This window comes from Dermacentor variabilis, chromosome 7 (genome assembly GCF_050947875.1).
Source record: "Dermacentor variabilis isolate Ectoservices chromosome 7, ASM5094787v1, whole genome shotgun sequence".
NCBI classification, from domain to species: Eukaryota; Metazoa; Arthropoda; class Arachnida; order Ixodida; family Ixodidae; genus Dermacentor; species Dermacentor variabilis.
The window spans coordinates 117,729,750-117,746,561 of NC_134574.1; the positions used below are offsets into that span (position 1 = coordinate 117,729,750).

The 16,812-nt window shown below is 43.3% G+C and overlaps 1 protein-coding gene across 1 annotated transcript in view; it reads left to right on the forward strand.

The window, feature by feature from the left end:
* The window catches only part of Polr2B (RNA polymerase II subunit RpII140), a 179,240-nt gene extending 162,693 nt beyond the window's left edge, over nt 1-16,547 (forward strand). The window contains exons 9-15 of the mRNA XM_075699122.1: nt 2,828-2,922; nt 3,008-3,129; nt 4,714-4,932; nt 5,948-6,169; nt 8,259-8,419; nt 11,589-11,784; nt 16,404-16,547. Coding sequence (XP_075555237.1) covers nt 2,828-2,922; nt 3,008-3,129; nt 4,714-4,932; nt 5,948-6,169; nt 8,259-8,419; nt 11,589-11,784; nt 16,404-16,493 — 1,105 coding nt within the window. The 3' untranslated portion in view covers nt 16,494-16,547. The remainder of the gene's footprint in view (nt 1-2,827; nt 2,923-3,007; nt 3,130-4,713; nt 4,933-5,947; nt 6,170-8,258; nt 8,420-11,588; nt 11,785-16,403) is intronic.
* Nucleotides 16,548-16,812: the final 265 nt, after the last annotated feature.

The window sequence follows — 16,812 nt, forward strand, 5'->3', positions numbered from 1 at the left end:
TGACAGCTCCAGTTGAACAAATCCTCCACATCCACTGCCACAGCTGTGTGTGGTGCTTACTAACACTCCCAGGGCTAGGATCAACAGATATACTCAAACACCCAAGAACATGTAGAGAGAGACAGCTGCGAACATTCATTTGGGGTGGACATTGCTTCCACCACATGGAGGTTGAGGGCCTGGCTCCCACCAGCTGCTAGTTGTCTTCCCCTGTGTTTTCTTTTATTCTTTCCACATTTCATTAAAAAAAAAGGTTTATTTCTTCTGTGCCCTCCCTGGTTTCATTACCTGTTGGCCTTGTGGCTGTTAGTAATGAAAAAGTTGAGCCTCTTGGTTTCCCCGATTCTTCTCGCTCAGTTATTAGAATTGTCTTTTACGTGAAGAAAGCTAGCCCAGTCCCTCCTTATGACAGCATGCTATTGTGCAGAGGTGTCAAATTCAAGATTACATTTTACAACTTATTGTTGTGATTTGTTTTATGCAGTGCATAAATCTATGCATGAGACAGTGAAATCATGATAGGACATAGAAAATCAATGCGTGCGCAGGTATTAATTTTAAACTGCTTGGGAGATTTGGCCATCTATATTTTTAATTACATCCTAGCTTCTTTTGAGAAACAAAAACAAGATGAGTGCTGCTTGATCACTCTGTTATAATATATGTAGATATGGCATGAGCTTTGATGGGGGTTATCGATTATAGCCTGTGTCACTAATAAAACCTCCAATGCCCGTGTTTTCCAAAACTATTGCAGTAGAGTTGCGTTAATTAGAGTCCGGTTAATCCGAAACCAACATAAGTTACTGGCTTGTACCCATACATTTCTATGGGCCAAAGCTTTTGTTAGTTTGATCCTGAAATTAGACCTTGCTGGAAAATTTGAACTTGAGTGGTCAGAAAGCTTGTGCCTGACCCCGGTGGTTATCCTAACAGTGACTCCAGTGGCTGAAGCATCTGTCTTTATAGCACTAGGAGAAAGTGCGTGCAACGAAAAAATATTATTTCTCAGCAAAAATGCTGGTTATTGACCTGCTTTCAGCATATTCTAAAGCGGAAGTGGAATAGAGTTGAAGTACAAAGGAAAAAACAGGAAAGAAATGACAGACAAGTGCTCGTTTATGTCTTTCCTTTTGTAGACGTCTTTTGTATCACACTTCAGCTATGCTCAGGATGGAATACCAAATAGTCACAATCTCAAGCCTTGAAAATGGAAGCTCACAGTAAATTATTTCTTATTTGCCCAATTTTACCACCTGCTTTTTTTTTTTCGAGAAAGTTGGTCCGAAAACTGCGTACTGTCAAAGCAGCCGCCTACTGTCAAAAGCCATTGTCATTGCAATTTTATCATAGGATAGCAGCAGAACTAGTTTTCGTGAAGGTTGGTGACAGTGATGTGCTCCTCTTACACTTTATAAAAGCTTGTCGAAAAGATAAGGTATCTTAGATGCCAAGCACAGTCGTGTCACATGCTTTCGGTGCTCTGAACTTAAAATTTTCACATTTTTTTAGAGAGCAGGCTTGAATACGTAACAAAAAAGTAACTGATTACAATTACAATTACTTCATTTAAGAATGTAATTGATTGTAGTTACCAATTACTGCATCAGGAAAGAGATTAAGCAATTACAGAAATGTAATCAATTACTTTTACTTTAATTTCCTCCAAACCTTCATTAATAACACACTAGTACAGCAAATAGAATGAGCTATCCTGGCTCTTTCATTGCGTTCTCAGCAGCCCTTCACACGTTCTTCACTGACAGTTGCTTTTCAAAATTTCGGCGGTCATCTTCCATTGTTTTACAGCCGATACACCAGGCAACCATGCGGAAAACTCAGTGTGCACACTGGAGGGAAGTGTGGTGTTGTAACATATGGACATGTTGAGCACAATAATGGGGTTACTGAATGGTGCCGTGTTCGTGTTGGGGTCCTTTATGAAGGGCAGTGCTTCAGTATTGCTGTGGTTTCACTTCTGGTAGGTCCGGTGAAAGGCTGAGAAAAATCACCCATGGTTGGTTTGCTGGCTTCAACAACTGATGTGGTTGTTGCTATTGAGCCATAGTAGCGTTGGTTGAAATCTTTGGCAGAGCAACCAGATTTGCCCATCTATAAATGCTGGTACGCGAGGCTGCTATGTGGCGTGACCACTGGTGTTCTCTATGGTTCCCGCCAAATTTAAGTGACCAAAGCTGCTTCGCCTGTTAGAGCTTGTCTCGCAAATGAAATAACTGGTTACATCTAATGGTTGCTGAAAAAAAAGTAATAAAATTACAGTTACCAAGTAAAAAAGTAATCTATCAGTTACAAAAATACCAAATAATATAATTGGTTACAAGCAATTGCATGAAATTCATTGCATACAAGTGTGATAGAGACCAAACAGGTGTAGCTGATAAACTATTTGAGATTAGGAGGAAGTGGTGGATTTGGGCAAGTCATGTAATGCATAGAACTGGTGGTTTCTTGAAGTAGTGAGGTAGGTGCCAAGGGAAGGAAAATGGAGTCGATGTCATAGGATTAGATGGGCTAATGAGGTTTGGAAAAATGCAGGCATAGTTGGCAGTTCTAAGACTTGGGATGGCTGGAAGGGGCTTTTGTCACACAGTTAACATAAGATAGGCTGATGTTGATTCTTTTCGCGTCATGAGAGTTTGGAAAGCATCATCCTAGGCAGTTTTTGTAGGTAATCGGTGAAACAAACTATGAGCTTGCTCGGGTTTTCATTGCATAAACAGCACCGTATTTATGCGCGCATTTGGTAGTGCAGACTGCACACCATGTAGCAGAGCCATTGCAATGGAATGTGCTTGCTATTTGTCAGGTCCGTGTTTTATCGGTCGTACAAGGATTCAGAATGCAAGCGGGTCGGAGACCAGGAAGAGCAGTTTGAAAAGCCAACACGAGAAACCTGCCAGGGTAGGTGTTTTATAAATCAGCTGAATCAACAGTGTTTGTGTGAGCGTCACCGGACTCATGGTGTCATCTGCAATGTCTTTTTCAGGCATGCGAAATGCCATTTACGACAAGCTAGATGACGATGGCATTATAGCGCCTGGTACCAGGGTGTCTGGAGATGATGTCATTATTGGGAAGACCATCACCCTGCCAGAAAATGATGATGATGTAAGGCCAGCTTCTTGAATTGCAGGTTGAATCCTATTCTGTGAGCACTGAGCCTGTTTCAATGGGTGCTTAATTGGTTCCCTTGAAAAGTAATTTTCACTAAATTTTTTAGTGCCTGTGACAGGGTGTCAATGCCAGAAAATTATTTTTTGATGTTTTAAACTTTGTTGCGTATTAATAACAAACAATACGTAGCAGTATAAGTGTTACAGTTTTCCAAGAATGGCTTTACAGAATATGAAGTTGCACAATACAAATGTGCAGCAGCCATTCTATGATCTGTGCGTTCCTTTAGCACCTCCTTGTTCATGCTGCACATGTATTTTTCCTGGGACAGTACCTTGGTGCGCAACAGTGAGAACAACTCCGGGCTTCTTCAGATAGGGCATATTGAGAACACTGGCTGTGTTCTTGTCCTTTGGCGTCATTTTGCGGAGCGATATGTCCAAACTATGGTGGCTGCATTCGTCACAGGGTGTTATTAGTATTTTTTTTTTTTTTATAATTGAAACCTGGTGGCCACTTTTCTAGCTGATGCAACATGGAGGGAATACCGTGCAACCCACCAGGCACGGTGCAGGTGCTCCTTCCGGGCTTCTCATCCTCGTGTGTCTCGAAATAATTTGATAACAAAAGCATATGTGTGCTTGCCGAATGGAAGAAGCAGACAAGTGTGTGTTTGTCTTTTGCAAGCAAAATACTTAGCAGACGATCAGGGACACTACATGATCTGTGATTGTAAATGTGCCAGCTTATATGGGGTTATTGATTTATCCTAGCACTTTGTGTTATTCATTTTTTGGTAATTATATTATTTTCCATTGTGTTTTGAGAGCATTTTAGTTTATAAATGCAGAAAGTGTTGCACAGAGTATTTAAATTTCGCATGCTAGGTACACGGTTCGATCGCAGCGCCTGTCTGGTGGCGTCATCGCAGAAGCTTCCCCTTTCTCCCATTGTTTTGCTATATGGACTACGCACTGTCCCATTCTGGTACACCATAGCGCAGTTATTTTTTATAGACCCTTTTCCCAGCAATTCCATGGGTGCTGCCATGTTTGATCTCGTAGTGTCGTGTCCATTGCTTGCCTCAGCTGCCTCGTTGCCTTCGTGTTCACAATGGTAGTGCGTGACGCCAGTGTGGTTTCGCAAACCTCTGTTTCAGCGCCAACATTCTAGACCAATTGGGTGAATGACACGAAGCTTTGCTCACAAATTCAGAGGACATGTAAGGACGTAAGCGCTTTTGGAGCTAGTTAGTTTCCCTTTCTTAGTTCAGGTACTGCTACATACTAGCATATTTTTCATCCGTTTGAAAAGTTCAAATTATTGAGATTTCTCTATATTTTCATATCAACTATATGTCAATATGTAATGTGCTATACTTGTAACACATGCGTGCAAACCTGTCTTTTTTTTTTTCTTCTTTTTTCCTTCTTAAAGAAATCATAGTTTCGCTTTCCTAATTCAGGCACTGCTACGTGCTAAGTAACTTTGAACCCTTGAGATCTCACTGTAATGCAAGCCTGGCATCTAGCAATAATTACTACAGTAGCTGACAAAGCTGTGGTACCTTCTTTTCAGCTGGAGAGTACCAACAGGCGATTCACCAAGCGTGACGCCAGCACATTCTTGCGAAACAGTGAGACGGGCATTGTGGACCAGGTGATGCTGACTGTGAATGCAGAAGGTTACAAGTTCTGCAAGATTCGCGTGCGCTCTGTGCGCATCCCACAGATTGGGGACAAGTTTGCCAGCCGGCACGGCCAGAAAGGCACTTGTGGCATCACCTATCGGCAAGAGGTGGGTCTACAAATGCCTTTTCAATGCTTTTTGGCATGACGGCAGTCATCATCTGCAGCTGTTAAAGTGTCGTATTAATCAGCCATGAAAATGTAACTAAGTGTATAAGGCAGTATAATTGCCAAACAAGAACGGTCGGCAGGCAGGTCTGTTGGCGGAGCGTCAGGTACCGAGCGTGCAAGCTCTATCCTCGAGCGAGGCGTTAATGATGCACCCGAAGCACACGCCTGTATTCTTTGCTACATGAACAGTTTGTGCCCGAAAAGTGCAATCAAGCTTAAAATTCTACATGGCTGTGGAGTATCAGATTGTTAGATTCCTGCATTTGACGACACCGGGAAAATGTCCAGAGACGTGTGGAGTTTAGAGATAAGCTTCAGACAGGCATATTTAATGTTTAGAATAATTATTATATTGAACCATTCTGCAACTCCACCTGAGTTCAGTTCATTTGAGGTCGACAGTGTAATGAGGTATTTCAGTTCCCCCTTCAACTTTCATTATGTTTGGTGTTGGGCTGCTGAGCACGTGGTCACGGGGTCAAATCCCGGCCACGGCGGCCACATTTCAATGGGGGCGAAATGCGAAAACACCTGTGTACTTAGATTTAGGTGCACGTTAAAGTACCCCAGGTGGTCAAAATTTCCAGAGTCCTCCACTATGGCGTGCCTCATAATCAGAAAGTGGTTTTGGCATGTAAAACATAAAAAGAAAAGAAAAATAACTTCACTATGTTGATGTTTCAAGTGTAATAGTATAATGACTTTATGCTGTCTGTTGCACTATTATTACAATGTCGTGTTTAAAGTGTAGGCACCTGGGACCAAGTTAAGAATGAAGGTTCAGCCATTTCTTTGAAACTGTGTTAGCATGAAATTAATATGGAGCTTTCAACATTTTTTTCATCGGTCAGTTACGCCTGTTTTGCTTGTTTGATATTGCTACTGAATCTACAAAACATGGCATAAAAATATGAGTATGCTTCCAGGGCCTTATGACTGGTTTTCTGTTTCAGGACATGCCCTTTACAGCTGAAGGACTCACACCAGATATCATCATTAATCCCCATGCCATCCCTTCTCGTATGACCATTGGCCATCTTATTGAGTGCCTGCAAGGCAAGGTCTCCGCTAACAAGGGCGAAATTGGTGATGCTACGCCTTTTAATGATTCTGTCAACGTGCAGAAGATCTCCAACCTCCTTCAGGAGTATGGCTACCACCTAAGAGGAAATGAGGTAATGAAGGCATTTGTATGTCTGGCATGTCCACTAACATGGCCGTAATCTTTCTATTGTTTAGTTCATTTCTTGCTGAAAATTAGCAACACCATGGAACAGCTTGAGTGGTTACAGGGTATTGCACCGGAACTGAACCATAAACCAGAAAAAAAACAACATTATTTTTGCTTGAACTGGAACATTATGAATTTTTTTCACTCGAAGGTGAAACCATAAACAAGGAATAAGTTTTCATTGTGTCGTGTCGGAGGAGCAGACGTGTTACTAATGCACGAAGTGTTTTAAATTGGTGAACGTCGAATGCTTTTTCTTTAGAACATAATGAGGACCATTGAAATAAAACAGTGCTTCCTAGGTGGGTGGCGGGATCTAGTTGCACAAGGTTATAGGCCAACTGCAATGAAATTTTGGCTGCATAAAAAGTATATTTTCAGATAATTTAGACATGCAGTAGCCTCTGGAAAATTTCACTCTTGAAATGTGAGTAGGTGTATCATAATGCGCTTGCAAAAAGTAATGTTTTTCATACCACAACAGAAAAAAATATATATATATACAGCGCCATTACCACTTGCTAGAAGTGACGGACGACGTCGTCTGCTTCCCTTGTTTGTATACCGTTCCCGTGTATCGGCAAACAGGTTCCGCACATCTGCTAGCCAAGAGTTGGTATGCTGCTAACCGCTTTGTGTGCTGTGACCAGCCGTTGAGTGCCCGTGGTGTTCCTTTAATACAAAGCATTCTTCTCCAAGTCAAGCCGGTTTTTCTGCATCTTGTTGTCTACGTTCAACGAGCAGAACCTCGATGCGTTACGTCTCCATTCGGAGAGAAGGAGCGCATTGCAGTGAAATAGCTAGAGTATCCATTATTCACAAAGGTGGGGATGAAAATGACACGAATAACTATAGGCCAATTTCTGTTTTGCAATTTCTTTCAGAAGTTATAGAACGCGCCATATATGAGCGAATTGCCAACTTCTGTAGCTCAAAAATATAACAGGACATCAATATGGATTTCAGAAGAACAAGTGTACTGAAAAGGCCGTATTATCTATTAAAGATCAAATTATTGAACATTTTGAGCAAAAACATCATACAGTTGGCATATTTCTTGATTTTAAGAAAGCTTTTTATTTGATCAAGCATGAAATTCTTTTGCAAAAGTGGAATGAATATGGAATAAGAGGTATGCCCCTTAATCTAGTAAGATGTTACCCTATGGATCCGTTTCAGTATACGAATATGTAGCACTCAGTCACAAATGGGCAAGATAAATTACGGTGTCCCACAGGAGTCTATACTTGGGCCACTTTTATCTTATTTTATATAAATGACATCTAAACATTCCTCTAACACCAGATATTGTATTTCATGCAGACGACACTAACGTCTTTTTTTCGGGTCAAGATATGTTTAGTCTAGAACAAAAAGCAAACCTTTGGCTTAGCAATATGTCGGTACGGCTGAGAACAATAAGTTGGAATTAAACATTAAGAAAACAAAGTACAATATTTTTCAACCATGAAACCATTGTATTCTCCGCAATACGCAGCTCATATTCCGAGGAGCTTTGATTGAGCGCGTTCAGACTGAAAAGTTATTAGGGATTGGTGCATTGTCAGGCATTCAGTTGTGGTTTCGCCACCCCTTCCTGCTGTACCACTGGCTAAGATATGTATGCTTGCATTGATGATGCAGTGCAAACAGTGAAAAACACATTTACTGCATCTTTCATATACCAGTGCCAGCTTGCTGAATCGCGACGAATAGATCCCTGAAGTTGAATCATTGAAATTGAAGATCATTGAATCGCTGCACCTGATGGCGATGGCGATAGGTGCCTGCTGCTTTGCACCTTGTTTTTTTAAAAAATGCAGGTTTTTACGGCATGCCAACCTGACAAAGATGAAGGCACAAACACTACCAGCGCCCATCCTGTGCATTTCGTGTTTCTGTTGTTTCATAATGGTTTTGTTATGCTACTGGAAGACTGTGACGCATCCATTTGAAAGGAAGCATTTAAACCTTTCTTCTGCTGGTTTCGTTTTACAAGTGTTTGCTACCCAGGTTGCTGTTTTGCTACCCAGGTGATGTTCAACGGACACACAGGCCGAAAAGTGAATGCACAGATCTTCTTGGGACCCACTTACTATCAGCGGCTGAAGCACATGGTGGATGACAAGATCCACTCCCGAGCTCGAGGTCCGGTCCAGATTCTCGTGCGGCAACCTATGGAGGGCAGGGCCAGGTAAGCTGTAATCAGATGTACCTAACCCAGGCCTGCACATTGTACGGCCCATGGATCAGGGCAGATTTTAGAAACCCGCAGCTGAGTGTGGACTTTTGTCGTGTGGGGCATAGTGCTGTTGGAAGCGTACTGTACACTTACAGTGGGCGATAACCCAAGTGCGCTGTTATTCCCTGCTGCAGGTGGCACAAAGTGAGCATCTTGTTTCGCCCTGGCAGCATCGTAGGCGCATTGTATTCCAGCTCGATCTCGTTTTGTTTCCCTGTCGCTGTCCCGCTACACAGTAGGAAAACGATAACGTGTATCTGGGTTCGCTCTGGCCTCACCAGCTAGATGTGCGTCGGTGTATCGTGCTGCAACAGTTCGCGCCGAGTGGGCATGTGAAAACTTCCCACGAAAATCACCCGCTCGAAGATGCCGCTAACCCAGGCTGAGTTCAAGGAGCGCGAACGTAAGCTTGCTGAAGCCATAAAAATTATGTGCGTCCCTGGCCGCTCCAGCCCCAATGGCTTGGAGTGTGTCAGCGTCTCTTGCTGCAATGCTTTGCATTACGTATTTGTCAATTATAGTGGAGCCTGTAAAATTTTTTAGTGACTTTGAATAGCATGTTTTCCTGGTTAGTACATTTCTTTCTCGTGTTTTCTTTTTTCCCAGAAGATATGAGCAAGATTCTGCTGTATTTGAACATCTTTTATAGCCCCATCCACACAAGAAAATTGGTCAATGACTGTACTCCTTTGAATGCAAAATCTAACTTCAGTGTAGTAAAATTTTTGTATAACGAAGTACCGTATTTACCTAAATCTAAGCTGGCCCAGGTTCTAATTCTAAGCCAACCCCCGACTGTCCGAAGCCAGAAAGAAAAAAAAAAGCTTGCCTCAAATATAGGTCGAACAAAAAAGTGATGATTGTGAAACAGTATTTATTCAGTGTGAACATGCTGAGCTTATCTTGAGTCATTATCGCTGCCAGCCTCGTCACTATCTTCCTTATCACTGTCATCGCCTTGTTGCTGCACACGCATAAAGCATCTCCCGTCACCCCTTCCAACAATGGACGTTTTTCTTATTGATGTTGAAGTCATGCCCTGCTTGAACACTTGAACATTTGATGATGCCTCTGTGGCTAGCACACCTTTTTGTTTGAAAGCCCCACTCCATTGGCATCGCCTGTTTGGTGCTGCTACGATAACGCCACGCCGCACGCTGGTACTATCCACCATACCGATACAACACAGGTCAAAATGGCGACATCGCTCGTGTACTTCACTTGGCTACTGGCGCAGCTAGTAGTGGCTGTAATACTGACTTTTCTAGGTGGCGCTAGTTATGCACCATATTTATCATTTTCAATTAGAAACGCGCGTTTTTAAAATCCTTGAATAAGCCGACCCTAGAGTTTGGTATATGATTATTTGAAAAAAACTATCAGCCTAAATTCGAATAAATACTGTAAAATGCCATTTTTACGAACTGGATTACTTGTATGAAGTTTACTTATGCGAGGTAGCTAGGTTTAACTGTACTTACAAAATGCAAAGTCCGTGTGTGACGTGCAACGGTAGGCCTATGTAAGAATACTCATGCAGATGGGGGAATCTTGGCAGAGAAACCACGGGATGCTGGGATACAAATGTGACGATGCTGAGGCTTCGTAGGTGCGCTTCCTTCTAGCATTCAACTGCAGAAACAACCAAAGAGGAGTCTCCCAATACTGTGCTGTTCAAAGGTGCAGTTGTCCTCAGGTGTGGGTTCTGATGTCTCGTTGCTTGTAAGGTTGCGAGCTGAGAAAAGTTTTTTTTTTTTTTCTCTCCTATGAAATGTGAACAGAATGTTGCAGATAATAACAGCCATGCACTCGGCACAGTCAGTCAAAGCTTACTACACAACAGTGCATGACAGGAAAAGCCTCGTAGCGCATGTCCTCGGGGTGGTACCCAGAGGAAGGCTTTGTCTATGGAAAACGGCACAAACTCGTGCTGCACATAGAGAAGGGGCGACGAGGTGAAAATTTTGGGACACTGCCTTAAGTTGGCCATGGCTGACGAATTGGGCACATAAGAGAGGGTGTTGCGCCCATGCACATGTAATTTATGAAAAATAATTTTTCCTGAAACATTTATAGGCTCATTTACAAGGGTGTAGCTCTTACGCAGGAGTATACAGTATTTGTGTTGGAAGAAGGGACATGAACCTTATAAGGGTCACCGACGCAATGGGACACCGGTGTGGACTATATGTAAACACATCACATAGTGCTGCGTAGTGAAAGAGTCGATGAAGTGATGTTGAAAAATTTTATGTTGGGCAGCAAGGGACAAAAGAAAGAGGCTTGCTTTATAGCTTTTGTGCCAGTATCTGTAATTTGAATAAATATGAGCCTGTGTGTGTGTGTGTGTGTGTGCGCGCGCGCATGAAAATGCAAAGGTGCCAAGATGGTGATGTTGCGACAGACGGAAAGGCGCGCTATTTGTGGTGCAATGGCACCCTACTGAAGCCCAATTTTTTAGCTTAGTTTTGTCGGCAGCACACTAGAAAAGTAGCATTATTTCTCCACGTGTTTTAAAGAAGCACCTGAGGATTGTGAGGAAAGAATTTAAATTTTGACCAAATTGACCATTCTGATTCCTGAGTTTTGCCCCAAAGATGTGGGCGGTAGAATGTAGCGTAGGGCAGCAAACCCGAGCCCACTGTGGGGAGAACACCATTTCGTTTTTTTTTTTTTTTCCGTGACTATATATGACGTCAGAATCCAACTTTGTCACAGTTAAGGATCCCATTCATATTTAGGCACTCGAATTTGGTGTGTTGCAATATCACAGCAGGCTGGAAGGGTGAAGTGAAACGGAAGTTCACTTAATGAATATCCCGAAGCTTATCAACTTATTAGGGAATTTCACCCATACAAAATAAAGGGAAATAAATAAATTCCACGGCCTTTAACAGGTTAATCAATTTAGCGAAACAGAACTTCACTGAATGTATGGGACATCGAACAAGCGTCCCCAAACAGGTCAACTTATTTGAGAATGTGGCCTAAACGAAATAAAGGAAGTGTGTTGCCTTTAATAAATTAATCAATTTGGTTGTATTTCTCTTCGGACTGTCCTCTTGTGCTGAAACCATAAACTTTGCCTGCAGCTGGTGTCATAGTTGAATATGATGTGCAGGGACGGTGGCCTGCGTTTTGGCGAGATGGAGCGTGACTGCCAGATCTCGCACGGAGCAGCCCAGTTCTTGCGTGAACGGCTGTTTGAAGTGTCGGATCCATACAGAGCACACATCTGCAACCTCTGTGGCCTGCTGGCCATTGCCAACCTGCGCAACAACACTTTTGAATGTAAGGGCTGCCGAAACAAGACACAGGTAAGGATGACCTTTTGCGTCTGCCTTCTTATTTATTTAGTTACTGTTAAATATCTGGGTTTCACGATGGTGCAAGACAAGTGGGAAAGGCGGATGTGCAATTTAGGGCCAACTCTGTCACTCTAGAATCTGCATTATCTTGGGGGGTGTGAACAAGTAAAGTTCTGCTTAACTAGTTAATGAGCAGATTGGAGAAAACGGCAGAAAAATTAAAAATTAAATGTGTTCATAGGACATTCTGTAGAAGCAAAACAAAAACAAAGGGTAAGTAGAGGAAGAACTTAGCATCTGTATAGCATCTTTGCCACAAATTGCAAGCCGCAGTATTAAAAAACTATTGATGATCACGTACAAAACACTTGCCTCTCCACATGTTGTTTGGCTTGTCTTGGCTTACACGTTGAACACTGAAAGCACCTTGAACTAGTCGGGGGGCCAGGCACACATATGACTGCACAGTGCCTTTATGCACATGAATTGGTGTGCTTGCTAAAATTTTATGCCAACTGGCTACTTTTAATAACGCTGCCGAGTTCTGCTTTGGCACAATAGGTGGTGTGCAGCAGCCTTGTGTCTCCATACAAGAGTGACAGGCCTGCAAGTGTGCTGTGCTGCATGCACACTTGCAGGCATGTGGCATAGCATGCCTGCAAGGGGCTTAGTCTTCATGCTACCTGGTCCTGTAGTCCTAGCATTTCCACCAGGGTTCAGAAGGAAGATATTGTTTCAAGGCCCAAATACCTAGGTGACGTTCTAGACAGGTTACTGTATAAAAAGATTAATGCGGTTCCTACAGTGCCTTGTTTTCGTGAGGGTGCATTTTTTGCTCCGCAGAGTAAAATTAAGAGCACATTTACACGACCCCTGGGAAATTCCACATTTTTGTAAGCACTAAGCAACTGCAGCACTGATATTGTGGTGAGTGCTGCTAATTTTAATTTAAGAGATTGAAAATTTTCATGCGGTTTGCATAAATGTCGTTGTAGCACTGAAACTTCTACTGACAGATTTGCGTACCTTCGTATGTTGGCCTCGAGATGCGTTGCCGGTACACCTATCGGATGATTCAGCATTTCAAATATTTGGTATTCAAAATCCAACTTCTACTTTTTGGCCAGTCACCGTTCCATTCAATTAATCGCACACTACTAGTTTTCATTCTTTCCATCTGCCCCATGTACATGTTGGCATCTTTCAAATCCTATCGAACGCAAAAGTCTGTAAGTTCTGTCACCAGCTCGGTTTGGTAGATTGTTCGCTAGCTGCTGCCTAATAAAAAAAAATAAATGGTTAGAGCCCTGTGGTGGTTTGGAGGATGCTGGTTATTATCATTGGTTGATGACCACTTGTCGACATAGTTGAGAAGGTGCTGCTAACATAGTTCAAATAGAGGCCCGACACTTTCTGCTGTTTGTGCTGGTCAAGTGCAGGCAGTCTTGTGCATGTAGTTCAGAAACACTGAATGGTATGCTCTGAGACGTCCAAAATAACTGTCCTAGTGATATGTCTATGGGCCAAGTGACGCTGCTGTATATGCCTCTGAATAGTCATGCATGTGCAAGTTTTCAATGTCTGAAAAATCAATGGTTGGCACATCTGAATTTCTGTTCTAACAGCCTTTAAAAAATTGTATTTTGCCCTATGCTGTTTTGTTCTTGCTCAGACTTTGCAATGAGACCAAATTTTTGTCTCCAGTAAAATGTTTCGACATTGTTGCTTGTGTGATTCATCTATCAAAGATGAATAACTATGATTGTCTATGTACCTTGTCATTGAAGAAACAAGACAGGAACATCTCTAGCGAATGTTTGCCTAATATGCTACTCCAGATAGCACCACATGAAATGATGCTCAACCGTCTAGTGCAGGCCACTGTCCCTGAGGTAGGCTAGGTGCGCCTTTCTTGCGCACAAAGCACTGCTCCGAGGTCCAAATGCGTACAGTCCCAGCGGAAAAAAATTACCACGAGTGAGTGGTGGCTGGAGTGGCAAAATTGCAATACGCAGTGCTATTGTTCCCGAGGACACCGCTAGCGAGAGTGCCAGGCGCATTCCATTTTCCAAAGCAGGGGTGGCCGGCAGCAACCGACCCATCTTAAAGGGACACTAAAGGTTACTATTAAGTCAACGTGGACTGTTGAAATACCATCCCAGAAACCTCGAAACGCTTGTTTCGTGCCAAGGAGAGACTTATTTTAAGAGAAAATGCGTTCTGAAGCGTCCGCGTACCTCTAGAGCAGTTCAAATCGCCCGCCCTCCGATCGAGGAGAACTGACATCATGGTCTCATAGTGACGTTGCGCCATCGGTGAGTAGAACGGCGTCCGCAGACGGCGCTACGGCTTTTCTGCGCAAAACGCGAACGCGCGGCCAGAAACAGAGCCAAGACAGAGCAGACAGCAGAGCGAAAGCGGGAGTATGTTGGCTAGCGGAAGGAGAAACGAATTACGTCCCACGTTACGTCCCACGGCACACGGAGAGTCCGTTTTCGTTAAACTATAGGCTGCAGCGAGCTCGCAGCGTGGTCGGCGTGGTCTATGAGAAGCGACGAGCCTTTTCGCACTCGCAACAGGGCATAAAAATGTGCGAATCGACGCAAAACTCGGCCTAGAAACGTGCTTCGCCACAGCCAGGGCTCAATACGACCCAAGCTGGCACGACCCAGATGTCGTTTCCCGCACCGCCACCAGGCGCCGCTACTATACCTCACACTCCAGCGCAAGACGCCCATAAGCTGGTACTTCATTCTATGACGCTAACTTCGACGCTCGTCGCAATGGACCCTGACACCGACAGATTGGCTCGCGATGGTGGGCTCAACTTCAGCGATTTGAGCACCGACGAGCGCGACCTGCTTCTGAGGGCTCGCACTGCCGGCGTCGTTGCGTACTACGACGGCGGCCTCGACACCGGCTCTCCGGAGCGGGAAAGCAACGAGGGCTTCCCACGACATCACATGGACGTGGCATTCTCGCTGCTTGTTCCAAATGAAAGTTTCGCGAGCAGAACCCTCACAGCACGACGCGATAACGAAACTACTGAAACTCCAAAGCGTGCGCGGCGCAGAGTCGAGCGAAAACGAAACCTTTCGAACACCCATATTACTGAAGGGTAACGTCAAAATGTTATTTTTTCCTAGAATCGAATAGACGTAGACAAGTAGCATTTTTTCCGGCTTATAATCGAATGAAATGATATTTTTAATACGAGTAGTTGAGTATTAGTAACACAAATTATGAGGAGACCTTTCGTCATCGGGCTAGTACTGGAATGTCGCTGGGGGGTCTCAAATCGTGTCATGCATTTACCTCAATTTCTCGGTTACTAAAGCTCTGTTCGCGATTATATTGACGCCTTAGACGTTCTAGAACATTGCTCTACCACTTTAACTTGAGTTTCTGGTAACCTTTAGTGTCCCTTTAAAGCCCGGATTTCGAAAGCTACCATATGCCTCTCTTTTATGCCAGGCTATGTGCCGACGAGGCTGCGCACTTGATCCAATTCTTTTTTTATGCGCAGCCATTATTCGCAATGGAAGTTCCTTTATTGCAGACTTGTTTCGTAGACTTGTTGGTGGATAACTTGGCCAAAAAGTGAGGCATATGGTAGCTTTTGAAATGCGGGCTTTAAGACAGATTGCCACCCCTGCCTTGGAAAATGGAATGTACCTTGCACTCTCGCTATCGGCGTGCTCGGTAACAACAGCACTGTGTGTCGCGATTTGGCCGCTCTGGCTACGAGTCACTCATGCTAATCTTTTCCTGCTAGGACTGTACATGGTGCAACACTACATAAATTTAAATTTCACTGTAGCCCCTTGAGGCCTCATAAATTTATATGTGGACATTGAGAATACATATACGAAGACAATATGAGGTAAAGAATACACCAGGGTGCACATGTCCCCTTTAGTGTTCTTTGTGCATTTTCAATTGGTATATATAATTACACAAACACCATTGACAAAATACAAACAAGATCTTGTGAAGAAATGTAAAGATTAACAGAAGTATGCTCCTTTCAGACGGACATATTTGTATTAGACTCAAATATTCTTCCTAAATGTTAGCCACATGTTTCGCATTCACTACATGTGAAGAATAATTTAAATTGTGTAGGTGTCCGTGCATACACTAAACGCAAAATCTGTTCCAGGTGCCTAAATTTTCGATTACCTTTACTCATTTTTTTTTCAAATGCATTGCTCAGCTTTCCCTGTCAAGTTGCCACAATCAATTAGAAAATTAGGAGAAACTCCAACCAAAAAAGTGGATTTATTAGCCCCATCATTTCGGAGCCAGCTTGACTCTGTCTTCAAGGAGTTAATGACAGATGGTGGTTAGGTGCAGCTTTTAAAAGCCTTGCGTAAGGGGGGGGGGGGGTAGAAAGTTTCACTGGGGACAGGTAACCTTTCGTCGCATCATTGACTGACGGGGAAACTAAGCGGGCGAGGTTGTGGCAGTGGTGGTGTCGGCGACAAGATGTGATTGTTCACTTTTTGGATTGGAGTCGCTCCTAGATGTTTAACTATGAAAATTATAACATTACTTCTCATGGCATGGGTGAATGTGTTTTTTTTACCTTGTTCAGTGTAATGACTTGACCTGTCTCTCTGTTTCAGATATCCCAGATTCGCCTGCCTTATGCCTGCAAGCTGTTGTTCCAAGAACTGATGTCCATGTCTATAGCACCACGCATGATGGTTTTGTAAATATGCATGATTGTTCCCTTTTTAATTGCCACATTAAATTGATTCATGTAAAAAGTGCTGTGGTCCTCGTTCGTTACTGTCATTTGGACTAATTTGATAGGGTGTTTAGTAGGAGTTGTGCATCCTGCCTCCCCTCAGCATTGAAGGTATGGTGCACCCTATTTCTTATTCAGTTGTTTAAATGGCCCCTCACTGCGTTTAAACATTGTAAACAGACAAGTGCAGTACGTCGATCATATGAAATGAACTGACACTTCAGGTGAAAGCCCATGCACCCTTGGAGCCCTGCTACCTGCATGAGAGTCGAGATCATCGATTA